The 27,997-nt window shown below is 33.6% G+C and overlaps 1 protein-coding gene across 8 annotated transcripts in view; it reads right to left on the reverse strand.

Moving 5' to 3' along the window:
• Positions 1–27,997, reverse strand: part of MAGI2 (membrane associated guanylate kinase, WW and PDZ domain containing 2) — an 895,053-nt gene that overhangs the window by 241,638 nt on the left and 625,418 nt on the right. For all 8 annotated transcript variants that reach the window (XM_052000674.1, XM_052000676.1, XM_052000675.1 and 5 more), the window contains one exon: positions 487–518. In XM_052000674.1, coding sequence (XP_051856634.1) covers positions 487–518 — 32 coding nt within the window. The remainder of the gene's footprint in view (positions 1–486; positions 519–27,997) is intronic.

The raw sequence follows: 27,997 nt of genomic DNA on the forward strand, positions 1-27,997 counted from the left end.
AAAAGACCATAGTGTTTCTGAGAGGGATAGTAGAGATTTATTAGGAAATCCTTCTTAAGGGATACATAATTCCAATGGGGCATATATTAGTAAAAAGACCATAGTGTTTCTGAGAGGGATAGTACAAAAGAGACAGAAATGAAGGGTTATCTTTTAATTTAGTCTATGGTAAACTGACATTAAGAAATAACAAAAGGACTTATTCTTTTGATAAGGGATCATAGCTCTAGAATTATAATGGACTTCCTAGGTCATTTAGAATACTCATGGAATCACATTATCATAGATTAAGATCTAGAAAAGATCACCATGCAGATGAGAAAATTCACACTGAGATTCACACTCAGGTTTTGTAACTTCAAGTGCAATATTCTTTCTATTGTCCTGTAATGCTGCTATGTTATATGGTGAGATTACTGATCAACATTTATAGAAATGGACATCATCATTAGAACCATAGCAATAATTATAATGGTACCAACTTACAGGCTTTGGAGTTTTCCAAGGAGAAAAGAAACCTGCAATAAAGAAAACAAAATGTTAACTTAAAAAAAAAATACCATATAACACATAACATACACTGCATAAATAATTCAATGTTTGGATTCTTTAGAATCTATTTTCCCCATTATTATATATAATAGTATACAACTGAGCAATAAAAGTAATAACAATAAATGAATAATTTAAAATTGTCTAAGTTTATAGCTTATATCAGAGACCTCAAAGAATTACACTGATTTTATATAATGATATTTTACATCTGGGGAAATTAAAACACCAAGGGTTTATACTACTCTTCTTAAAGGGCAACATTCAATAATGGCCTATAACCTAAGGCTCAGTTTTCCTGACTTGGGCTGACATTGAGCATGACTGCCTCTGACATGGATAAATGAAGACAACTATATAAAAAAATATAATTTTTCATAGGAAAATGCTTTTCCTGTGAAGAAATAGGCAAAGCAAATTTTCTTTTAGCATGTAACTTCAAGGTTAGGTTAAATATAACATCTAACTGTGGTAAGAGTACTAGAATTAGAATTATAAGATTTGTCCTCAAATCTTAGTGCTGTTACTTATCACTTGTGACTTGATAGTGTCTTGCGCTCAGAGATCTCTCAGGTTCCTCCCAGCTCTAGCACTAAATTGTCCTTTGGGTGTTCAGAGGGCCTTGATCTCATTTTCGAATAACATTCTAAGTAACTAAAAAATAAAAAGCATGTGATCTAAACTGACATTATAAATTAATATCCATTGGATACCCAAACAATAAATTTTCAGGTAATGGAACTCTCCTGTCATCTATGACAAAACTGATCGAGCTGATTCTGTTGTGACCTCAAATGATTACTGAGACAGCAGCCAGATTTGCATATTTCAGTTTGGTATGATGCATTACATGAAAACAGACAAAAAGAAAAAAAATTTAATCATAGTTTGAAGGAAAAAAAAGACTAGAAAAACAATGATGATAATAATCACTGTTCTTACTCCCTTTCCCAATAAACAAATTAGCCATAACAAATGCCATTTCACACATTTAAGTATTTCCTTATCACACCTCATCCCCTCTCTTTTGGCAATGACATAGCCAAAGGAAAACTATTCTTGAAAATAGCATGCTATGTTGAAAACATATACATGTTTCTTACCTACGTAAAGTTTGAGAATAGTAGCAAGTAGCAGCACTAGAAAACTTGAATTCATTTCTTTTTATAGTAGCATCCAAAGCAGTATGATTTTCACTAAAACCTAGCCTTACCACTTCCTTTTTTGTCTTTAACCTCTTAAACTTATTTAAGACAGAAGATATTAATTACACCTTTAAATGATTTGTGAACAAGACTTAAGGAAGCACTGAGAAGAGTATATAAGCCAGTCATAGTCTACGATGCACCAAAAGTTCTCTTTTAGAATCGTTACTCTGGGTACCTGCAGTAAGTGCCTCTCTCTCCTCACTTAGTCTCTCCTTAAAATATACCTTAAAACACCTCCAATGGAAAAGTGATAAATCTGATCTTTTCTCTTTTTTATCCATCTGGTGACAAGTAGCAATTGAATTTTTCCCCTATTGGATTGTTTAACCATTTTCCTAAGATGTATAGAAAACATGGTTTTCAAATAGTATTATAAGTGGTCCTATAGTATGAAATACAAATGGCTCTTATATTTTAAACTCTTCACAAGCAAACTCTTATTTGCCTTTTCAGATTTAATTCCTTTCTCTCCTCCTGATACACTCTGTATTCCAGTCAAGTTTGACTTCCTGTGCTATCTATTCAATATTCCATCCTCCATCTCTGTTTGTGTATGTCATTCTTCATGCCTAGAATGCCCTCCCTCCTTAACCCAACACTTTGGAATCTCTAGCTCAGGTTTAAGGTTTAGTTCAAGTTTAAGATTTAACAATCTGGCAACTGATTGCACATAGAAGATGAAGGAAAGGGGTATGGGAGTGGCAAGCATGATTATGGAATTGTAAATGCGGTTAAGTGGAAAGATAGTATACTTCCAACAGAAACAAAAAAAGTTTAAAGAAGTAGTGCTTTTTTTTTTTTTTTTGTATAGGGAAAGAAGAAAATATTAAATTATATTTTGGAAATTTTGAATTTGAAATGCCAACAGAATGCCAGGAGGAGATGTCAAAAAGGTAATTAATGATGTACAACTGGACCTTAGGAAAGAAATTATGAGGATAGATGGATATATATGTAGATGGATAGACATAGGAAAAATGCCCTAAATCACTATTGATTAGAGAAATGCAAATTAAGACAATTCTGAGGTACTACTTTACATATATTAGATTGGCTATTATGATAAGAAAAGATAATGATAAATGTGGGAGAGGATATGGAAAAACTTGGACACTAATGCATTGCTGGTAGAGTTGTGAATTGATCTAACCATTCTGGAGAAAAATTTGGGCTACTATAAAACTATTCCTACCCTTTGATCCAGCAGTGTCACTAATCTGTAACCCAAAGAGGTCAAAAAAGAGGGAAAAGGACTCATATTTACAAAAATGTTTGTAGCAGTTTTTTATGGTGGCAAAGAACTTGAAATTAAGGGGATGTTCACTAATTGAGGAATGATTGAATAAGCTGTGACTTATAAATGTAATGGAATATTATTGTTCTATAAGAAGTGATGAACAAGCTGATTTCAGAAAAGCCTAAAAAGACTTAAATGAAATGATGATGAGTGAAGTCAGCATAACCAGAAAATATTAGACACAGTAAATGTATGATCAACTGTGATGGACTTGGCTGTTTTCAGCAATGTGGTAATTCAAGACAATTTCAATAGAATTGGGATGGAAAATGTCATTCACATCCAGAGAGAGAACTGTGCAGACTGAATGTGGATTGAAGCATAGTACTTTTCAAATTTATTGTTTGTTTACTTTTTTCTCACAGTTTTTTCCCTTTTGATCTCATTTTTCTTGCATAACATCAAAAAATATGAAAATATGTTTAAAAGGAGTGCACATGTTTAATCTGTATCAGATTGTTTATGGTCTTGGAGAGTGGGGAGGTAAGAGAAGGAGGAAAAAAAATTGAAACTCAAATTCTTACAAGTATGAATATTAAAAACGAACTTTACATATATTTGGGAAAGTAAAACATTATTGGATAGACAGACAGATAGCAGGAGAGAGGTTTGTCTAGAAGAAGAAAACTTCTATGATGGAAAATTGAAGGATGTCCATTTTAGTATGTCAGAAATGAATGATGAAGAAAAGAATCTTTCCTGAAAAACAAGAAATAGGAGGAGAAGCCAGGCATAATAGTGTCTCAAAAAACCAGGGAGGAGATAGTATCCAGGAGTAGAACTTGACCAAGAATGTCAAATGCTATAGAGACTCCAAGAGATATGAAGATTAAGAAAATATTATCATTAATTTCTGGGACAATAATGATCTATTCCCCCCCTCCAATAACCTTGTTTATGAACCCTAGAGTGTTTAATGCAGTACTTTTAAAAGACTATAAAAATTCTATTTTAATAATATTCTAAGGCTAAGTTAAAACTTTTTTTTTGTAAATCAGAAAAACATCAGACTTCAGATAAATTCTTGGAATATAATTTTGGACTCAGTGGAACCTTAATGTTCATTTAGTCCAGTGCTTTCATCTTTCAGATAAGTAGAATGACTCTAAGAGATTTGCTCAAGTTTATGCAGATTTTGAGTAATGGTGCCCTGAATAGATTGTTGGACTTGGTAATTAGGAAGACTTGAATTCAAATCTCACCTTTTATACTTACAAGGACATAACCCTGGGAATGTCATATAAATTTGGTATACCTCAGTTTCCCTTATCTCTCAAAAAATGGGAATAATCATAGTTTATACTTTCCAGAATTGTGATGAAAATCAAATGAGATATTTGTATAAGGCTTTGCAAATCTTACAATGCTCTATAAATATTAGTTATTGCTCTTCCTCCTCCTCTTTCTCTCACTCCTTCCCTTAGTCTAGAGTGATTTCACTTCAGACATGTGGTCTTTCTCACATTTTATTAGACATGTAAAGCTTCTAAACCCTCAAATGTAATACTAGTGAACGATGTTAATATGCAATGAAAATTGAATATGATCATAGAGTTTCTGTAATATCTTTTCTTTACAGCTATCATCACACCAGCTCCTTGTTTACAGCATGCCTATGAAAGAAAATTCTATGAAATGCTTTGATTTTTTTTTCCTCCTCCAGGACCTTTTCTAGAAATAGACAAGTATGCAGTGAAACACTTGAAGAGCATCTTTTCACAATTTGTAATGGGTTAGCCCCATGGGGAGCCTGGGAAATAATCTTAAAGGATATTATTTTTCCCATGGTAAAATGCATAATCCTTTGCCTTTTTGGCTGGGTAGCTGCCAGAACTAAGATGAACCTAGAGGAACTAGAGAGGTGAGATTGCCATTTAGTTTGACCTTCCTTCATAAGCAGTTGCTGGCTTCTTGAACTACTAAAATTATTTAATCTAATCTAACCTATTATCTATAGGCCAAGCCCTAAGTTTTTTTCCTGGCTTCTAGTATACATATTTCTGGGATGATTTGAATACCAGGTTGGAATATAAAAGTAACCTTGCTCAGCATAGAAGCCTTCAGGCACTGATATAGCAGCTGACTTTTCTAGGTCACACTGTATTTTTATGAGGAACAATTGAGCTGGACAAATGGAAACAACTTGACTCAAGAAAATAATTATGATTTTAAAAATTCCAATTATAAAAGTAAAAAACAATGTTTATGTAAAGCTATATGTGCCTTTGGAAAATTATTAATTGTTCTGTAAAAATGGAAATAAAAGTAGGGAGATAGATTTTGTACTGTCTGTAATAGGAAAGTAAAACTGTTTTGTTTTGATCTGACAATAAAAAGCAGAAGTGTGAGCCAGCACAGTAGAGGAAACTACTGGCTGGGCAAGTCACTTAAATTCTATTTACTTCAGTTTCCTCATGTGTAAAATGGGGATGATAAAAATAACAAGTACCTCCAAGAGTAAGTGTGATGATCAAATGAGAAAATGTTTGTAAAATTGCTTAACCAGTGCTTAGCACATGGTGGGCTTTATATAAATGCATTTTTCTTTCCTTTTTCTTCTCTCACCCTCTTTAGCTGAATTTTTCCTTTTATTTTTTAAAATTGTTACATATATACAAATAAACATGCATATTGCTATGTGTATATAAATTATGTGTATATAACACATATGTGTTATATATGTTTCACAGACATATATAAAGAAGCTTGTATGCACAAATACATACGTGTGTGTGTGTGTGTGTGTGTGTGTGTGTGTGTGTGCAGAGTAGAAACTGCGGAAGTGAACGTTAGGGAAAGACAATGTTCAGGGGGCTAAGAGAAGAGGAATGAAAGGTAAAGTGGTAAGCAGCATGGGATAATGCTGTTCCTTTCACAACACATTTCTTCAGACATTTTTGGGCTCCTCCAAGTTGCCTGTCATCTTTTTTCTTCTAAAGGTGCTATGGATTGATCAACTTGCTTTCTTTCTCAGTACCACTTTTCCTTTCCTTTCACTTTTGCTTGCTAAGAACAAGATAAAGGGACATGGTCATTTTGTTCAACTATTTGAAGGGTTGTGTGGAAGAGTTTTTTGATTTCTTCTTTTTTTGTTGATATGAAAAAGAACTAAGATCAATGGACAGATTGCTATAAGGAGTCATATAAAGACCTTTTAAACAAATAAGGCTTTCTAAAAATTGAATTAACTACTACGCTAGTAATAAGTTCCCTGTCACTGGAAATGGGTTCAACTAGCGGGTAGACAATTGCTGGTTGAGGAAGTGCTAGAGACAATTAATCCATTTATAAGATTAAGTATAGACTAGGTAGTTTCATAGATCCTTCCCAACTCTGAAATTCTATGATTCAACATAAGAGTAGATTCCCTCTATTCTCAAACTGAATGGATAACTGAACACATTCTATGAATAATCCCTTTGAAATTTTCTAAAGGGCTTTTACTGGTAGAGCATAAAAAAGAAAAGAGTAAAAAAGCTCTCTCTCGTATGGCCCACCACTTTATCTTTTTCTTTTTTTCTACTTCAGGTTCTTTTGGGGGGGGGGGGAAGTTACTATGAGATATTTAATTATTACCAAAGAACTAAGAAAATATTCAGGGCTAGCCTGGGGACTTCATCACAAGGGTAGACAAAAGGGTTCTGGATGAATGACAAAGGTTTTTGGCTTGAAATCAGGGCAGAATGAAGTGATAGGATGAACTCAGGACACATTGCTACTTCCAGGACAGTACTAGTGTGGGAACAGCCAATAGCAATTGTAGAGAAGTAAGGAAAACAGTACCATCCTTCTTTTCTTTGCCACCATCAATCAGGTTAACATCCCCAGGAAGAATGAAAAGTAGAAACTGAAGACTAAACAGATGTGAAGAAGTGATTCCAGGGTTTCTAACAAGAAACAAATAACTATATGGGGAAAGAATGAAAAGAGAAGAGAAACTCTAACCAAAATAAATGAGATGATGAGAAAACATCTGATTTAGTGTTAGGAAAATCTGAATTAAAATCCTAGCTCACACACTGTGACCTTAGACTAGTCATGAACTTTTCAAAACCCCAATTCCCTCATTTGTCAATTTGGCCAAGAATAGCCCTTATTTCACCGGTGCGCTAGAAGTCTCAAATGAGTATCAAGTGCTTTGCAAAACAGAAACATGGTTGTAAATCAGATAACAAAAACACAGAGTGATAAACTACCTTGGAAAGTGAATCAAAAGCAGCCCATGTTTCAACATAAAATAGCTGGCACCTTGAAAATCATTAGGAAAGGATAACTTAAGGTTGACTTCCATGTCGATATTTCCATAAAGCAAGCACATCAATAAGATGTTATATCTTGATAAAGAAATCATGGGAGAATTTCTGGTAAACCGTTGGAGACCAATTAAAAAATAACCATAGCACCAAGATGGGAAATCACTTTTACAGGCAAGGTAATCTGAAATTAGCAAGGACAAAGAGGTGATTAGAGCTTTTACTTCTTCCAAAAGAAATAGTTTTACTGTCAAAAACTCTTACCTTACAATGTCTCAGAGAATACCATTTTATGCAGAGACCTACATCTTTTTTTTTTTTTTATCTGCTCATAGATAATCTTGACTAAGTTATGTTTTTTCTTAATGGATGGGCATGGACACTACCTAGTCAACATCATCAATAACAAAAAGGCCCTTGGGACAAAACAAAAACAAAAATTTAAAAACCTCAACCAAAAAAATCCTCTTGAAAACTTAGAGCTTTCTGTCAATTTCCAGGTAAGAACAATTTCAGTTTGCAGTGTTGATTAAAGATAGAATTATTCCAAAATAATATTAAGCCACATAGAATTCTTTGCATTGCAAATGCTTTACACAGGATGTTTCATTTGACCCTCATATCAACCCTGTGAGGTAGGTGCTGTTATTTTCATCTTCATGTCATATATAAGGAAACTAAGGCTAAGAGAAATGAAATGATTGCCTTAGAGTATATAATTAATAACATCTGAGACAAGTTTTGAATATTTAACCTATTAGTTACCTATAAAATCATACTTCCTCTAACTTTTAATAATTTTTAATAGAATTTGTTTTTCCCAATATGTGTAAAGATAGGTTTCAACATTAGTTTTTGTAAGACTTTGTACTCTAAATTTTTTTCCTTTCTTCTTTTACTTCTCCCCTCCCCCAAAACAGCAAGCAATTTGATGCAGGTTAAAGATGTGCAATTATTTTAAACATATTTCCATATTTGTCGTATGCAAGAAAAATCAAACTAAAAGAGAAAAAAACATGAGAAATAAAGGTAAAAATACTATACTTTGATCCACATTCAGTCTTAAGAGTTCTCTTTCTGGATGAGGATGGCATTTTCCATCGTCAGTCTATTGGATTTATCTGGAACCACCACATTTTTGAGAAGAGCCAAATCCAGCATAATTGATCATTACATAAACTTATTACTGTGTGTAACATTCTGTTATTCTATTCACTTCACTCAGCATCAATTCATGTAAGTCTTTCCAAGCTTTTCTGAAATCAGCCTGATCACTATTTCTTATAGAATAATAATATTCTATTACATTTGTATACGATAATGTATTCAGCCATTCCCCAACAGATGGGAATCTCCTCAATTTCCAGCTACTATAAAAAGGGCTCTTACAAACATTTTTGCACATATAGGTCCCTTTTCTTTATTTATGCTCTCTTTGGGATATAGACTCAATAGTGACACCAATGGATCAAAGGATATGCACCCTTTGAACATAGTTCCAAATTGCTCTTCAGAATGATTGGATCATTCACAACTTTTCCAACAATGAAATTTCCCCACGTCTCTTCTACCACATAATCATTATTTTGCTATCTCAGCCAATGGAGAGAGAAGAACTGATAACTCAGAGTTGTCTTGATTTTCATTTCTCTAATCAACAACATGACAATATTTAGAGCATTTTTTCATATGACTTGAAATGGTTTTAATTTCTGCAACTGAAAATCATCTGTTCCTATCCTTTGGCCATTTATCAATTGGGGAATGATTTATATTCTTATAAATATGAATCAGTTCTCTATTTAAGAAATGAGACCTTTCTCAGAGACTCTGATTGTAAGAAAAAATTTCCCCCAGCTTTCTGTTTCCTTTCTAATCTTGACTACCTTGATTTTGTTTGTGTAAAACCTTTTTAATTCAATGTAATCAAAATTATCCATTTTGAATTCATAGTGTTCTCTAGTTCTTTGGCCATAAATTCTTACTTCTCCAAAGACCTGACAGGTAGATTATCCCTTGCTTTCCTAATTTGCTAATACTATCAGCCTTTATATGTAAACCTTGACTTTATCTTGGTATAGGGTGTTAGATATTAATCAATGTCTAGTTTCTGCCATATAATTTTGAAATTTTTCCAGCCATTTTTTGGTCAGATATTGAGTCTTTCCTTAATTCTTAGTGCATATATTGACAACATGATGACTATTGCTTTATGTGCTGTGTTTAGGGCAATTTAAATGAATGAACAACATCTCAGGAAACTTGTGAGCAAATTCTGCTATTGAAGATTTTTTTTTTTCTTTTTTTTGGCCATGGTCTCCTACAAAACTCTCCTAGAGTTATTCAATTACCCACATAACAGATGAAGGATTAGTTTGGAGCTCCACCCACCTTAACTAGCCTCAATGTGAAATTCTCCAGAAACACTAGAAAAAATCCTGAAAAAGGTGTTCATAAGATTGGAAAATGGTGGGCTTTAAGGGGAAATAAAATGAATTTCTTTAAATCTAAATTTGTGATGCTTATGAAAAAACCAATTGGAAATTTCCAATGGGCAGTTAGCAATTGGGGCATGGACTGGAGCTTAGGACAGAGACTAGGACTGGATATATACACATATAGATATGAATATAGATATGTATCTGGGAATCATTTGCATGCAGATGAAATTAAGCCCATGTGAGCTAATGAGATACGTACAGTCAATGGGAATGACATGACTGAAAATCCAGCAAAGAACACTGAGAAGGAACAATTAACATAAACCCAGAAAAAGGGAGTATTTGGGAGAAGATGGATGACCAGTGTAAAATGCTGCAAAGAGGTCAAGAAAGATAAGAATTGGAATAGACCACGAGATTCAGCAGTAAAAAAATCATTGGTAACTTTGGAGAGAGCAATTTTAGTTGAATGATGAGGTCAGAAACAAGGCTGCAGAAGGATAAAAAGAAAGGGCCTGAGAGTGAAGAAAATAGAAGCATTGTGTATAGATTGCTTTTTCAAGAAGTTTAGCTGAGAAGAGTAGGAGAGATAGAGGATGATGGTTAATGGACATGTCAGGATTTAGTGGTAAGTTTTTTAAGTACAGAGGAGACTTGGGTGTATTTTTAGGCATGTAGTCTATCCTCAGCTCCCTCCTCCATTATTTTATACCTTTTAGTATATATTTTATGTTTAATATCTGCATATGTTTTTGGCAATATGTTTTACCTCCCTCTTTCCCTCCCCCTAAAATGTAAACTCTTTGAAGGTAGGACATTTTTTTTCCTTTTAAAAATCTTTACTGTCTAGCACCTATGCCTGATTCAAAGTAGATTCTCAACAAATGCTTAAATGAAGGACTCCAAAGTATCTGGGTTATCAGAAACTAAATGCCCCTTATTTTTACTTCAGATTAAAGGAACTCAGATGTTCACATAGCAAAAAGGTATGCTAGATTTTTTGGGATGATTATTTGTGAGTTTTGAATTTATGGTAGGTTATTAAATGGCTTTGATATCCCAAGAAATTTCAACAAAGAGGAAAGAAGGAACAAAGTTAGTGTCAGCCTTTTATCTTGTCAAAATATTAGGAGATACTCAGCAAGCAGGCTGTGCCGTGAGCTTGGTGTAACAACAATATTTTGTGTTCATCTTCTGGACAATCTTGGCCACATCAGAATACCAGAATTGTTTCATACCAGGTTGGATAAAGACTTGTGGTGGCCATCTTCCAGTCATGAAGCTCTCCTAACAGTCAGACTTTTCTCTCTGTTGCTGATACCCCTCATTGTCAGAGCCACAACTCATTGTGTCTCCATAGGTAAAATTATTGAGATCTCCCCATACTGCCCCTGGAACTCCTTTATGGGGTGGGGCTCTGGCACATGTATTCTTGCTTGTAAGTCATTTTCTTCACTGTGAAATTATTCTTCTGTTTGTGTCCTGACTTTCCCATCTCTAGTCTGCTTTTATTGGCTCTGGCCACCCATGGGTTAGAGGCCAGTTCTAGTCTGGTTGGTAATCTAAAGGGATTGTGTTCAATTCAGGGGACTTCTTTTTCACTCCTGTGAATACCTTTCAGGATTGAGAAAATTTTTCAGGTGAGAAAAATAGTTTATATAATGTTCCTAAAAAGAAAAAAAATCAAGCTTTTAGAAGTCTTTGCTAGGGGCTTATTTTGGGAAAAGGAAATACTAATAATAAAGTTAATTTTTAATTAAACCCTCTTCCATTCCCCCTCCTCCACTCCCCAGTTTTCGAAGACTGGCAAATAGACCTAAGAGTTCCATGAAAAATTCAGCCCTTAGTAAATGTTGTAAGCCAGCAGGGTAATGAGCTAATTTCCATTAAAACTAGTTCAATGCTATTCACTTTTTCTAGTTTCTGACTGATTCATGTATTTCTTATTAAAATTCAATAAATGGGTTAAACTCTGCAATTCCTTTAAGTAATTTGTTCAAGCAATCAGAAACCAGTAAAGGGCCAATTCTTCTTAATGGAACTGACCCAAACTGCAAAATGATTTTTTCCCTTCAGCAAGCATGGAAAATATACAACTTGTAGTGCTCAAGATCAAGCTGTGTCTTTACTAGACAAGATTTGCATTCACTATTTTGGTCTGGATTTTTTTTTTTAAATAATGGAGAGTTAGTTGCTTTTTGCAATGCCTTAGATTTTCTTCATTTCTACTTTTACCCTAAACTACCTTTTAAAAAATGTTCCTCTTATATTTTAAAATTCTGTCAAATGCCCAGTTTCCCCTGGGAATGATCTTTCTCTCCCAAACAATGCTTAATTCTTCACAAATGGCATTTTACTGTTTTCCTAGACCTCACCAGATACTTTGAGACAAAAACTAAAACAAAATATGGTAAATATTCATTAATCCTAATTAGATCCCTATAATGTCTGTTATACATATATATATATATATATATTTGTGTAAATATATATATATATATATATATGTATATATATATTTGTGTAAATATATATATGCATTCACATACATACATAAACACACACAGAAGCATGTTTGCACATACTTTTTCTACATTATCTTTTGGCCAGAAAGCTTTTTGCTTCTTAAATTGATTGATATGTGATTGATCAATTGGACTTTTAAAATTGATTCACCAATCACAGAACTTTTATTTGTAACTACCCTTTCTTTAGAGACATTTTCTTTGATCTGAAAGATGTGAATACTATCAAGTTTCATCTATCTGCCTTCCAAAAGATAAGGTGGTCTTCTCTGTTCATTTGTAAAATGTGATATGCACTATAAATTACATTAAATTAAATGACTTTTCTATGCAGGTTTGTTTTGTTTATTAGCTGATGAATCATACTTATACACCAAAACTAATAGTTTGATGTATTGCAGGTGAATCTTCTCTGAAGTCCTTCTCAATTCAAGTAAAGAACACTCATGAAGCCCAACTACTTGTGATACATTGTGCTAGGCTGGGGATACTAAGACCCAAAATAAAGTAGCCCTTTCCCTTACAGAGGATAGGGTTGACTTACATTCATTTTATTCAAATATCTCATCATCTGTTTTTGAAGACTTTTCATTCATTCAAGAATTATGGAATGTAAACATTTGCATATTTCTAAGTTTAGTACATAAATCACAATTTTTCCTTTCCACTTAGAACTAATAGCAGATGGTAATATCAATTGTTCTTACAAATATTAAAATATCAATAATTAATGAAATGATACTAATTATTCATATGATCACTAAAATTAGCCAGAAATCTCATATATCAAACTCATAACTCTGGTATTAGAACAACATTTGATTTATAAGTTCCTTCTCTTCTAGCAAGATAGGTCACTATGTAAATGAGAAATTGTAATTTGAACTGCGGGTTAACCAAATTAATTAGGATGTCAAGCATCTTTTAAAAAAATCAATAGCAATTTGCTTCAAAATGTTAAAAGATAAATATTTTCATCAATATTCTAATTTCACTCTGTGCCTTGAAAATTATGAATGACATTGACAAGCTGTCATAAAAGAAGAGCTGATTATAGGCATCAGGCTAGCTTGTCCCATGCTATTTTATTATATAAACTATTTAAATGACCTATAGGTAAGCAAATAATCTGGTAATACCGCTTTAGTTTTTTTTTTTTCCCAATTCAGTGGAGCATTAAAGGATAAGGTGTAAAAGTAAAACTTCTAAATGGTCTGTAACACTGAATAATAGAATAGTAGGATATAGTACACCAAGCTGTGTCCTACTAACATTTAATTCCATAAGAATATATTAAATGACTACTAAACCATTCATCGGGATCTGTGGTACTTCTAAAAGGAGAAGACATTTATAGCACGCGAAAGAATTGGATATTGTATCTTATTATTCTATGGCATTCTCTATAGAAGCCTGGAACAAAAAGATAGATGATACTAGGTATATATTAATTATTATGCTTGTAAACAAGAATAGAGACAGCGATAAGGACTAACCCTGTGATTTTTATTGTAATAGGTAATTCCCAGATAAGGAAATTTAACTCTTCTAGTGCAGGTTGACAATTTCTCTGAAGCTTAGACTTAGACGGCTGTCCAATGAGCTGATAGGTTATTAAGGATAAGACATGAAATCTAGGTCTTCTTGGCTTCAAGACTGGTTCTCTGTGTACTATGTCATAGAGCACATAAATGTTTGAGTATATTAAAAAAAACATTAAGTATAGCTCCCATGATGCTTTTTTTTGACTCATTCTTCCTACTAGTTCAAAACAGAACAAAATAATACTCAACTGTGAACTCTATGAGTCTGATAAATGTAGAAGTAAAAAATATAATCAGATTTAGGATTGGAGGCAGAGTAAAGAAAAGAATTAAGTAACCCATGCCTCTAATGGGTTCCAGAAAGTCATTTTTCTCTCATCTCAAAGGTGATAAAATACTACAAGAAGTGGGGTTTTCTTGACCATGTATCTTTACTATCCCACAAATAATCATTGACACTCACACTTTGAATTATTGAATGATAGGATACTAACAGCTAGAAAAAGCTAACAATCCAACTTTCTAATTTAACAGATGAATAAAGGATATCAAACTCTGCTCAAAGTATAGTAAAAAGAATGTAGTTACCCAGAAAGCAACACACAGAATTTGAAGCGACATTTTTTATCATTAGTTTAAAGTTTATTAATGAATATTGCTTTGATGGCATAAAATCTGACTTCCATGGAACACTGGTAACTATTTATGAAAATTCACATGCATTCCAATGAAGGATAAAAGCCTTCAGTGAGTAATACCTGTCAAAGGCAGGCAGGAACAAATTTCAAACCTTTAAAGGCCAGAATTGCCTTATCACAACTCGAACTAAACAGATAATCATCAGATCTGTAAGCATGCCAGAAGCCTTTAGAGGAATTAAGGATGGCACTTAAAGGTCTTTCTGTTTGTTTTTCTTGATCTGTATTTACTCCAGAATTAGATCAAATCAAGAATTTTTAGCAAATTTAAAAAAAACAATTTAAGGCAGCAACTTTTGTTTTCTACTTTTAGAAATACATTATATAGCATTAAGAACTTAATGATTGCTTAATAAACTCTTGTGGAATGGAAATAAACTGAATTATGATGTTAATTTCAGGACTCAGTTTTTTCATCTGTATAATGATCTGATGGGGGTAAGGGGAAATAGATTAAATGGCCTCTAATAATACTTTCAGTTCAATATCTATGGGATCTTTTTGAATATTTTCTCTTTTTGTTCAATGAATTTAAAAGTAAAACAAAGTAGTTGTATCTTTCAGGTCTTCTTTCTTAAAGACAAATATATATATATTTGGAAAAACAGTTAAAAGAAAAACCTTTACTAAAGGTAAATGTTTCATTTAATGTTTAATGAAATGTTTCATTGTGAAATGGTGAAGAGTCAGATTCCTTGACAATGACATCAATGGAAACATGATATCACAGATTCAGAGAAGGAATCTTGGAGACCATTTATTCTGATGCTCTCTTTTGACAGAAATAACTCAATCAAGGTTACATAGATTTTATGTCAGAATCAGAATCCAAACCCAGATTCTTTGACTTCAAATTTTACCCAGGTGGAAAGATTTTGAGCATGACATCTGTACTGGACCATCTAGTTGATACTTGAACAATAGTCTACGTAAGCTCAAAGAGACTTTGCACTAGGCTGATCATAGGAATACTTTAAAAAAATCTCAGCAATTCTCACAGTCTACCAAACCTAACATAGAAACTAGTAATCTATTGGAGAATAAATCCAGTGCAGTCATGAATTCTTAAGCATAGATATTTTTAAATAATAGGATTTATAGTTCCAATGGAGCAGTAATGAACTGAACCGGCTACACCCAGTGAAAGAACTCTGGGAGATGACTAAGAACCATTACATTGAATTCCCAATCCCTATATTTTTGCCTGCCTGCATTTTGGATTTCCTTCACAAGCTAATTGTACAATATTTCCAGAGTCCAATTCTTTTTGTACAGCAAAATTACAATTTGGTCATGTATACTTATTGTGTATCTAATTTATACTTTAATATATTTAACATCTACTGGTCATCCTGCCATCTAGGGGAAAGGGTGGGGGGAAGGAGGGGAAAAATTGGAACAAGAGGTTTGGGAATTGTCAATGCTGTAAAATTACCCATACATATAACTTGTAAATAAAAAGCTTTTTAAAAAATAGTAGGGTTTATATAGTTTCCTTATTTTTATACATGAGGTGAATGAAGCTGACAAAAAACAAAGGGTCACATAATTGAGAAGTAAAGACAGGTCCTCTAATGAAATATTTTCTCTATTCTATGTTGATTTAAAAAAAATAATGAATCTTCTGTATATGTCAAATAAAACTTTTGACTTGTGTAATTTACAAACCTTATGAACTTGAAAATCATAGATTTTTAAAGTTCAAAATTTAAGGTTCAACTTTATTAATTATCTTGTCCAAATATATGCCCAAAGACTTCTTAATTTCAGATACTCATATGAATATCCAATCTCTGTTTAAAACTGTCAATGAAGGGAAATTCACTAGCTGTTAAATTAGTCCATTTCCCTTTTATACATCTAACTTTTAGGAAGTTTTTCTTGATATCATGCCTAAATTTGATCTTTTAGACTTTTGAATGGCTCCTGGTTCTGCCTCAGGGTCTAAAAAGAAGTCCCTTCAAATATATCAATATAACTATCACATACTCCCTGAGTACCTTCTCTTTTCCAGGTTGGACTATATCAAGTTCTTATCTTTACATAATTCATAAACTGTGACATCAATAACTGAAAAAAAGCAAACCCCACATGGGGTCTGACATGGTAGAGTACAGAAAAACTATGACCCCTTCACTCCTGGAAACTATGCTTCTCTTAATTTACAGTAAGATTGCTATAGCTTTATTGGAAGCCAACACAACTGACATATTCAGTTTGCAATTCATTAAACACCTAGATTCTTATTATCTTAACTCTATATCCCCCATCTTGTTCTTATGAAATTGATTTTTTGAGTTCAGGCATAAGACTACATTTATTCTTGATGAATTTCATTTTATAACCTTTTAAGATCTTTTTGAATCCTGATTCTGTTATTTGCTAATTTATCTATCTCTCCCAGCTGTATGCCATTTGCAAATTTTAATAGGCATGTCTTCTATTCTAAATTGTTGATAAAAATAATAAACAGTTTGGCACCAAACAAATTTCTTGGACACTCCAATAGAATCTCTTTCTAACTTGGCATTAACAATTACATATGGATATGGCCATTTGCTAATTATTATTGCATCTAAATGTATAATTGAACAGTCCATATTTATCTTTTTTAAGAGTACTATATGATACTTTATCAAGTACATTTTTTTTAAACCTATGTAAACTCTATCATAACATTCCTCTCATGCACCAGTTTATTAACCTTGTCAAAAGAGCAAGTAAATTTAGTTTGGTGTCATTACCTCTTTTGTTTACTTTTTAAATTATGATTTCTTTTTTTTTAATATTCACTAACCATGATTATAATAAGATATTCTAAAATTTTTCAAGGAATTAAACTTCCTTCCAAGTTTATACTTACTCTTCCCTATTTTGAAGGTCAGAAAATTTGCCTTTTTCTAGTCCTGAATTTATTCTCATTCTTCCAAAGTTTTTAGAATCCCATCAACAGTGGCTCAATATTCAGATATTCCAGTTTTTTTAGTGAACAAGGTTGTAATCTATTTGCACCAAGTGATCTAAATTTATAAAATGTAATTAGGTATTCTTTTACTATCTCCTTATCTTGGGTATTGAACCATTTCCCTCAAACTTCCAATGCACAGGTCCTTCTTTTTGGCAAGAAGAAAAAAGCAAACAGATTAATAGTATGAATTGGAAAGCTTTCCCCTTCTCTGCTGTAATTATTATGTTATCCAGTGGTCTCATTCCTTCTTTCCTCTAAATTCTATCTTCCCTCTAAAGGGGAAAAATATATCATAAGAGGATCTATGGAAGGAACAGTATGTGTTTAGGTGAGAGAAAAGAAAACTTTGAGGGAGAGCAGAGACTTTATTGGCAAAGAGAGATTAGATATGTGCTCAGCCTAGAGGGCAGGATCAAGGAATAAAGTCACATCAAGGCAGATTTCAATTCTATAAGGAAAACTTTCTAACAATAACAGATATCCAAAAATGGAACAAATAACTTTAGGACATGGGGTGTGTTCTTTTCCTAGAGATTTCCAAACATGCCCATTTGTTAGAGTCTTCATACATATGAATGGGGGTTGGATTAGTGTTCTCTCTAAAGCTCTTCCCAAATCTGAGTCCACACATTGACAGGACAAAGATCAAGTTTTATATTAAAAGCAAGTGTAGTGTAGCTCAAGGAGATTGTCTCTGCACCTGCTGCTCGCTCGATGGATATTGAATTTGAGCCTTCATTCTAGTCACCATATTTCACACATTCTCTGTCCTCCTCGGCTTCCTAGATGAAGTATAATTGGAACATTATCTTCTTTGTGTGATGGATGAAGGTCAAACTATGTCTCTAGCTTTTACTCTTGCTGACTGGGCTACTCTGACTAATGATGACTAATGTTTTTAGGAGAGCATGGAGAACATATAGTGTCTGCCTTTTTAATGAGACCAAGGCATACTCCTCAGTTTTATTTTTCTCACTTTAAATATGTACTCCTGGGATCTCATTCACCCGTGTGGTTTCAGTTTCTGTCTGTATAAGACTAATTTCCATTGCTTCTCCTCTAGTTTGATTGTATTTGCAAGCCCTTTAAGATATTTCCACATATTTAACAATTATTGGATTACTTGCTGTCTAAGGGAGGGGTGGAGTAAAGGGAGGGAGAAATTGGAACACAAAATTTTCCTAAGAGTGAAAGTTGAAAACTATAAATATGTTTTGAAAATAAAAAATCTTTCAAAGTTCTTGAGAGAGAAAAAAAAGATATTTTTCTAAGATCTTTAAGAAAGAATAAGAGTACAAAGATGATTCTTCCTGGAGAAAGGAAGCAAGAGGGATTATAAACATCTTGAGAATAAAAAATCCTTTTATTCTTTGTATTCATACTGCCAGTACTGAACACAGTGCTTGGTATGTAGCAAGAGCAAAATAAATGTTTGTTGATCAATTAAATAGTGGTTTCTAATTTCACTGGGAGCAACGGAAATTAATCTATCTCAATTAAAGGGAAAAAGAGGAAAGAGGCTTAAATTTTAGCATGCGGGTTTGGATAAGATAAAAAGAAAAACCAATAGGTAAGTTTTAAAAATAGCATTAGGGATAGAATTTTAGAGCTAAAAAAGACATTAAATATTTTTTAATTAAAAAAGTTCATTTGTCATATGAGAAAATCATTAAAGATCATGCAGTTGTTATGTGGAAAAGGACTTAGTCTTCTGTTTGGCTTCAGAAGACAGAGCTAGAAGCAATGGGGAGAAATTGAAAGAAACAAATTTAAGTATAGAAGGAAGGGAAAGGAAACATTCCCAACAATTTGAGCTATCTAAAGAAGAAAAGGGAGGCCTTCAGAAGTAAAAACTTTCCCCTCAATTGAGCTTTTAAAACCAAGGTTTTTTTTTTTTTTTTTTTTTTTTTACTTGATGATGACTGCTTGTTCAGCATGTAGTACAACAGATTCTTGTTTAGTTATGGGTTGGACAAGATGACTTCTGAGGTGTCTAAGTCTGAAATGCTCTGCTTCTAAATATTATCCCTCAAGAAATTATAGATATGGCCCAGTAACAAACTTCTTTAAGTCCAGTGTTTGAAATAGCTATATGCTCACTGAGTGGTACCAGGAAATATTTCTCAATCATCATCATCATTTATCATCAATATCACCACCATCACCACCATCATCACAACAACTAACATTCCAAAATAGTCTACAGCTTATCTATTTGATCCTCACAATAATCCCTTGAGGTAGGTGTAATTTTTATTATTGTCTGAGACATGTAGTGACAGGCCAAAGCAGAGACTTTGAGCATAGCACTTCTTGATTTCAAGTTCAATGATCTGTACCATAATGCTGCTGATAAACACATACTAGCTCATTCTTCCTAAAAAAAGAGGGCTATTTCCCAGTCTCAGTGCTTAAGACAGGGTTTATCTATATCTTTACATAAGAACTAATAAGTTCTCAATTGAAGAGAGCTTTCCAAATAAAAGCCTTGTGTTTGGCTTGTAGAGTTGTCCTGAAACCTATCTATCAATTCCCTTAAATTTCAATAATTTCATATTTCAATAATTCAATTCAATTCAATAATTCAATAAAAAACTTCCCAGTTTGTGGGAGATTTGGTCTAACAACATTTGGTCATATAGAGTGTTTGCACAAAGTAAAATGACTAGTTTGAATGTTATTTGTCTTTCAAAACTATATTTTAAACTTTCTTATAAAAATCAGGCTCTTGCCTAGTTTTATTTTTTAATAGTTTCACAAAATCTATGAGGAATAGAGATTTCTAACCAAGGATCCATGAATAGATTTCATGGTGTGTGAGTAAACTTGGATGAGAAAAAAAAATAGAACTTTTATTTTCACTAACCTCTAAAAAAATTGGCATTTCTTTTGATTATAATTTCTTAGCATAAATATAATATATAGTATATTATAAAGTAAATAAAATAAAGTATAAATAAAAAATATTCTTAGTAGTCTACAAGTTTTATCAGATTGACAACAAGATCCATGTCAGGAAGAAAAAATTAAGAATCATTAATGTTGGAAAATAATAAAGAGAGGGAAATAGCAATTTATAAACTTTCATTTGCCTTATGCAGAAGCAAGTCCAAGAGATACTGGCAAAATTCATGAGAGAAGACTGTACATGTGTATTTTTGTGATCTCATTGTATACCATTAATAAAGAAGACATTTGGGACCTGATCCATTTGTTATTGAAAGGAAGCCAGTAATGGTTTGGATTTAGGCAATGAATTTGTCTCTTTATATTTTCTAATACAGGGTAGGCACATTGTTGTTAGGTACATAAACAGCTAATGAGCAGAAATTAAAGAATGAGAGGCTTTTAAGTTAAAGGCTCTTTGAATAAGGAACAGCCAGTAAAAATTGTTGTCCAAAAATGAAAGCAATTGGAAGCAAACCCAAATGGCAGTTGAGTCATTAATTTCCTTGATTTGTCTGCTATTTCCAATAATTAAAATAGAGTTAAGAGCTCTTATAAGTAACTAACCAACTAACCAACAAAGAAAAACCAAGCTAGACCAAAAGGAAAATATCCTTAGCAAATAATGAAATAAATAGCAAAATGGTTAGGAGGAGAAACACCACAATGAGAAACACAAAATTGGAGGAAAAGTAAATAACACAACTCTCACTACCTCCACAGACAATAAAACTGAACTAAGATACACAAAATTCAAGAAAAGATTTTGCAGATAGGGTTTATTTTAAAGATTAAATCTGAGAAATAGAAATGTGTAGGTGTTATACTTCAGAAGTTATATTTTAAAATATTTATTTTCTTAGAATATTGACTGTTCTCAGAACTTGAACTTTTTGTCCCATGGTACACCAGATTTGTGATTTGGGGTTCCTTAAGAAGACTAGGGCCTACATACAGATTTTGTTCCATTTTATTTCCTAAACCTACTTTTACAGAGCTTTCTACAAAACTTTCTATTGTAAAAAAGTTATCGTATAATCCACAAAGGAACTTTCTACACATCTGAGTACTAAATGGATGTACATAGTGTTGCTTTTGGAGGTTAAGCTTTGAGAATCATGAATTGGAATCATGTTCTTAGAAAAGTAAGTAGCCAGACTTCTATTATGAGGATACTTATATGCTCCAGAATGGGAGTCAACATGTGAAAAGTTTCAAGTAAAACCATAAAATATTAAAAGTGTACTTCAAATACACTCAGAGATTATCTCTAAAAATGGAAATAAAGGTTTTAAATAAGATATGCTCCTCCCCACTCCTCTCCCATTCCAGCAAAACCATTTAGATTTAATACCACTATTCTCTTTTTTTGTACCTTGTTTGGCAAGTATCCCATTTTACACACATTTCTGCACCGTAATTTAGACAGAGATTCATGCTATGAAAGTCAGTAGGAACTAGACATAGATCTTTTATAAGCACTTTTGAATCTATAGCTAAAAAGGGTTGAATAAGAATAAAATATCACTATTATTTTCATCATCATCATTATTACCAACTCTATTTTTATCAAAACTATGCTTTTTCTAGGTACTTAGAAGACCATTTTAAAATAAAATTGCTCCCATGTCTTTTGAGCTCACAAAGCTACTAGCTGCACTGTATGCTGGGCCACATTTTAAACCGGTTCTTGGATTTCAATTCTTTAAAGTCCCAGATTGCCTAAAGTCATAAGCAAGCATGATGGAACATTTTAATTTACTTTAATGGACCCATGGTCTCATTGATGTGGGTAAGTATTCCCTTTATTGGTACACAACCCAGTCCATCCAGAATTACATATCTCATGTATGTCTATGATAAATTGCTATCAATGAATAAATGAAAAAAAGATTTTCATTGTAAACTCTACTATCATTCCATATTATAAAGTTCCAGAATGATTTACCTAGACCTATGATCTGTGGTAGCATGAGCCAATTTAGCAAAACACTATTAGGCTTTATGTAAGGATGAGAGAATTTATTTTTAAAAAGAGAACTTTCTACAGTACTAGACTTCTGACTTCAGAAGGAGAGTTGTCTTACTCTGTTGTCCTAGAAAGGAAAAAAATTGGGTGCACTATTATTAGTTCCATTTATCCTTTGCTGAGCTATTTGCAATAGTTTGGTTCAATATGTTTATTCACTAAATGAAATTTATCTAATCTGGGAGGTAGGATAATAGAAAGAAAGAGGCAGAAAGATAACTTGCTACAGTGTCCAAAGACTGTCAATGACACACTTATAGGAAAATTTGAACTTATGGTAGACTCTCAACCTCTGGGTTTTGAAGCCATAATTTACCTTCTAGAGGAAGATTGCCTCTCAACCTGTCATTCAAGAACACTGTACTTGAATAGATTTATTGCCGTTAGAGTTAACTTCAAATGACTGTCCTATGAAAGCCCTTTAAATATTTCCCTCGTATCAATTACCATACTACAGAATTTAAGTTCTTTGAAAGGAGTGCTATTTTAGCTCAAAATTTCACAATAACATAAACAGAATATTTGTTTTGAAATCCCTATTGTATTAAGATCAAGTATATATTCTGCTGAGGACTGACTTAGGTCCTATTCAAAGAAATGAATCTTACATTTTCTTTTGAATATAAGAAATGTCAAGATTCACTCAAGGTCCTGGGTGAGAGTCTTATTGTACCATTTTCTATTTTTGATATGTTTGACCGAGAAGGAAATGCTTCTAGTAAATCTTCATGCTAAGACAAGTTTGAAGTGTCAATTTTCTTCCTTAGTGGGCTGCCTTAGTCAGAGATTTAAGCATGTAAAAAGTTCAACTTTATATAAGGGACATATGTTCCTTAGAAAGCTTTGGAGTACAATGATGAGTAGATAGGCAAGTACATCTCCCAAAAGGCTTTAGGAATGGGGCAAAGCACTGTGAATCATTAGAGTGACTTTTTATTGACCAATTTCATTGTACCAGAAGAGTTTGAAAGATAGACAGACAGATATAAAGGCCTGATGCTGGCTTCAGAATGGGGAGAGATGCGCATTGTTTGTACTCTGTCCTTCAAAATTTACTACAGAAAGACTAGGAAAGTCACTTTCAAGAAACACATACTCTTTGGCCCTAAAAGTAGTCACAGGAAGAATGGGTATTAGCCCAGGAATCGGGGGACCAGGTTCAAATCCAATTTCTAGTATTTTCTACATGTGTATTCTTGAACAACTTACTTACCTTCATGAGTAAAATGAAGAGATTGGACTAGATGGCCTCTATGGATCCTTTTAGCTTGAAATTTATGATCTATAATTATGTGTATGAATCAACAATTTAAAAAAAGAGCAGGAACTTTAAAATAAGAGATGTTGAACTTTTGATTTAACAGACAAACCAGGTGAAGAGAAGGCTTAAGAAGCAAAGTGTCTATAAATATATATATATATAGTTTATATTCTTTTTAAATTGGAAAAAAGGACCAACTGAAAGTGGCTACTTTGTGTAAATATGAGCATTTCCACTAAATTCAGATATACCAGTCAAAGGCCAGTGTGAATACTTGCTTCTACCCATCAGAGTTCTTCCCATTACTTAAATTATACTTCTTTTTAAACTGTTATGAAATGTCAATGACTGCTGTTGAATAACTCCACTTTAAAATGAATAAGTAACTATATTGTTCTGCTAGGTGAAAGACAAAAATACACAATACAAATAGCATTGTCTTAATAGAAAATTAGAACAACATTATTAGGTGCCTACTATGCACAAAGTGCTTTATAAATATCTCATTTGATCCTTATAAAAACCTAGGAAGTAGGTACTATTATTATTGCCATTTGACACATGAGGAAACTGAGGCAGAGAGTTACTTTCCTAGCCACATTAGTAAGTATCTGAATATAAATTTGAACTCAGGTCTTTCTGAATGTACTATCCACTGCATCACCTTCCTGCCCTCTCTTCTCTGAGAAGCATGTGGTGTTGAGAACACAGAGAGATGTTCTAATTATTCAGTGAGAACTAATTATTCAGTGAATGAGACTTTCCAAAGCTGCACTGGTATGACAAAAATATTCAGTCTATGCCTTCAAAGAACTTATATTCTAATTATATTTATAAGATAACTGGAGAAGGTGGGGAAAAGGGGGAAGTACAAAGGACTTCCTGGAAGAAGTAGCATTTAAGTGGAGGCACAATTAAGTAGGGAGTGAGGGGGGAAAAGATAGAGGGAGGGAGACAGATACAAAAACAGAGAGAGTCAGAGGCAGAGAGAAGAGAGAAAGGGAAAGAAAAAGACAGAGACACAGAGGGAGAGAGGGGGGGGAGAGAGAGAGAGAGAGAGAGAGGAGAGAGAGAGAGAGAGAGAGAGAGAGAGAGACAGACAGACACAGACAGACGCAGTGATAGAGAGAGAGAGACAGACAGGGGGTGGTGGTGGGGAGGGAAAGGGGAGGTGGGGAGGGAGGGAGCTCTATATTCCAATGTGTGAGATAAATTTGGTGGCTGGAGTCAGAACATAAAGTTCTTCATATTCCAAGCTTATGAACTTAGTTTTTACTGTGGGAACAATCCTGAAAATTCTTTAGCATGGAAGTAACATGGTCTCAAAAAATGAACAATATTCTCTTCACTTGTGTCATTTCCCCTTGATCTTTTTGATAGTAATGGACCCTTCTTGTTTCTGGTACTCTAATCATCCTTATTTCTATGACCCTCCTCTCTGCTCAATCTCCTATTTGCCTGGCTTTATTTGCTGTTTATGATTTATCACCTGCTGCCTAATAGCAGTTGCCTTCCTTGCTTCTATCTTGGGTCCTCTTTTTTTCTTTTTCTGTATTTTCTCACATACTAATTCTCATTCACTCCTATGAGTTTATTTGTGTCATTTTACAGATAACTTTCAAATCTCTTTATGAAGCCCCAAACTATAACTAGGGAGGGTTGAATACGCAATTTCCCCAGGCACCAAATTTAGAGGGCACTCAGTCCTTTCAGTCCTTTAGTGGCATGGAAACAACAGAGCTTAACATCTAATTAGCAAGAGTAATTAGTCAAAATAGGGAATCTACTACATGGTAGGCTGGGGTAATTGCCTATCTTCCCTCTTACCAGCCTTTTTATTTCATATTGTTCCGCTTATGGAACTCCATGTTCCAGACAAATCAGACTACAATTACCTCTGAGCATCCCAAGCCACCCCCTCCCCCCCATGTTTAGAATGTACTTCCTTCTCTGGCCACATTTCAGAATTATTCTAAACCTTTTTTTCTTAGTTACATCAAGGCTCAAGTCATGAATTTTATCCTATTTTAAACTTTTCTAGATAATCCCAGTTACTAATATTTTCTTCTTTCTAAATAACTTTGCCTTATACTTATCTATGTCCATATAATTTTTCTTCATTAGAATATAAAATGAAATCAGAAATTAATTTTTTCTGTGAGTTCTAAAGTGCCTGATACTTGGCAAGAAATTAGTAAATGTTTGTTGACCTGAATAACAACTAGTTAGGGAAAACTGGCCCAGAAGAATATGTTACCTTTGCTTTTATTGGTGGGCTAGGCACATCTTCAGGGAGAAAAGTAAAACTAGACCTTTTCTTTAGTTCATGGGCAAAGACTGTGGCATCTATAGAATAGCAAGATGGTGCAATGTATCTGCTGTATCTGCAGTCAGGAAGACTCATCTTCTTGAATTAAATCTGGTCTCAGACATTTATTAGCTGGGTGACTTAACCCTATTTTCCTTAGTTTCCTTTTCAGTAAAATGAAAATACCTCATACCCCCCCCCCCCCGAAAAAAAAACAAAACCCTGCCAAACCCACATGGGGTCACAAACAGCCAGACACAACTGAAAAATGACTGAACAATAACAAAAATTTGCCTCCCTATCACACAGATTAGCTCTTCTGACACCTTGGAAATGATAATCATAAAAGGCATGATTGACAGGAAAGGAGAAAGAGATCTATAAAAACCCATTTAGAAGCAAGATCTCAGAGCACACACTTTGTAAGAGCTTTTTAACTAAAGAATTCTTTGTTGTGTGGTTCAAAAAGAAAGGAAAATTAAACAGAATCTCACACAAAGACATGCCACGATGTAGTGGAGACAGCACTTGATTTGGGTCAGATTATCTGGGTTTGAAATATGGTTCTGTCACTTCCTAGCTGTGTGACCTTAAACATTTGACCTTCTGGGCTTTGGTTTCCTGATTTGACAAATGGGGATAATTATACTTTCCTTACTAAATCCACTGGGTTGTTATGTGTATATAAAAAAGTAAAAATAAAGGAAAATTATTCAACTACTATTTTCTAGACCCCATACATGATGTGGGAGAGTAATTTGCTAGAATAATCTCTCTAATCTACTCTTAGCTCACTTCACTTCCCTGATAAAGAAACTAGAATTGTGGGGTAGTGAGATGGTGCAGTGGATAGAGCACCATCCGTGAAGTCAGGAGGAGCTGACTTCAAATTTGATCTCAGACACGTAACACTTGCTGGCTGTGTGACCCTGCGTAAGTCATTTAACCCCAATTGCCTCAGCAAAAAAAAGAAAAAATAGAAACTACAATTGTGTAGGTAACCCAAGATTAAGATTAAGTTTGTCTGCCAGTTGGTCAGTCATTTATGGTCTGATAGAATCTACCCTTACCCAATATTAAAGGAAGGGAGTGCTGGTTCTCAAGTCAACAAGACTCAAGTCTGGCCTCAGATACCTACTATCTAGATGACCCTGAACAAGTCACTTAACCCTGTGTCCTCATTTGTAAAATGAACTAGAGAAGAAAAATGGCAAATTGCTTCTGTATCTTTGCCAAGAAAACACCAAATGGAGTCAGAAAGAGTAAAACATAACTAAAATGACTGAACAGCAACAATAACAACACAATTTGAATTCTCATTACTCCTTAAGATAAGTCTTCTCTACTCAAATTATTTTTAAACACAGTATTTCCAACTGCATTTGAATTTGCTTTTGCCATTACCCATTAATGGAATATACTTCCTCTGGCTTTCTATACCTCTAACTTTATATGACTGTTGGAAAATATTAAATAATTTTTCTAAACATCAATTTCTTAGTTACTGGAAGGAAGATTGAGAATACTACAGCACAGCAAAGGACATAGAATCAAAGATCACAAATTTAAAGAGTATCCTTTATTTTTTCTTCTCCCATCATCTTTACCCATCCATAAATATAAATTTGGCTACTGAGGCCCCTGACTCTGATAAGTGAGTTTTTGTTTTGTTTTGCCAAGACTTGCCAGCTCTCTTTACCATTTCCCTATAGTCTCCCTTTACCAAGCACCCTCCCCCCTCTCCCCCCCCCCCACATTCTCTTTTCTACTACCACTTTGTGTATTATCTTCCTTTATTAGCATATAAACTACTTGAGGGCAGGGATTATTTTGCCTCTATATATTTGTATCACTAAAGCTAAGCACAGTGCCTGGCACATAATAAATACTGCTTAATAAAAAATTAATCTTCACTCCCTTTACTTCTACTCCCACCCTTTGCTGTTTTTCTTGAAGGAATTTTTTAG

This window comes from Antechinus flavipes, chromosome 5, assembly GCF_016432865.1.
Source record: "Antechinus flavipes isolate AdamAnt ecotype Samford, QLD, Australia chromosome 5, AdamAnt_v2, whole genome shotgun sequence".
NCBI lineage: Eukaryota > Metazoa > Chordata > Mammalia > Dasyuromorphia > Dasyuridae > Antechinus > Antechinus flavipes.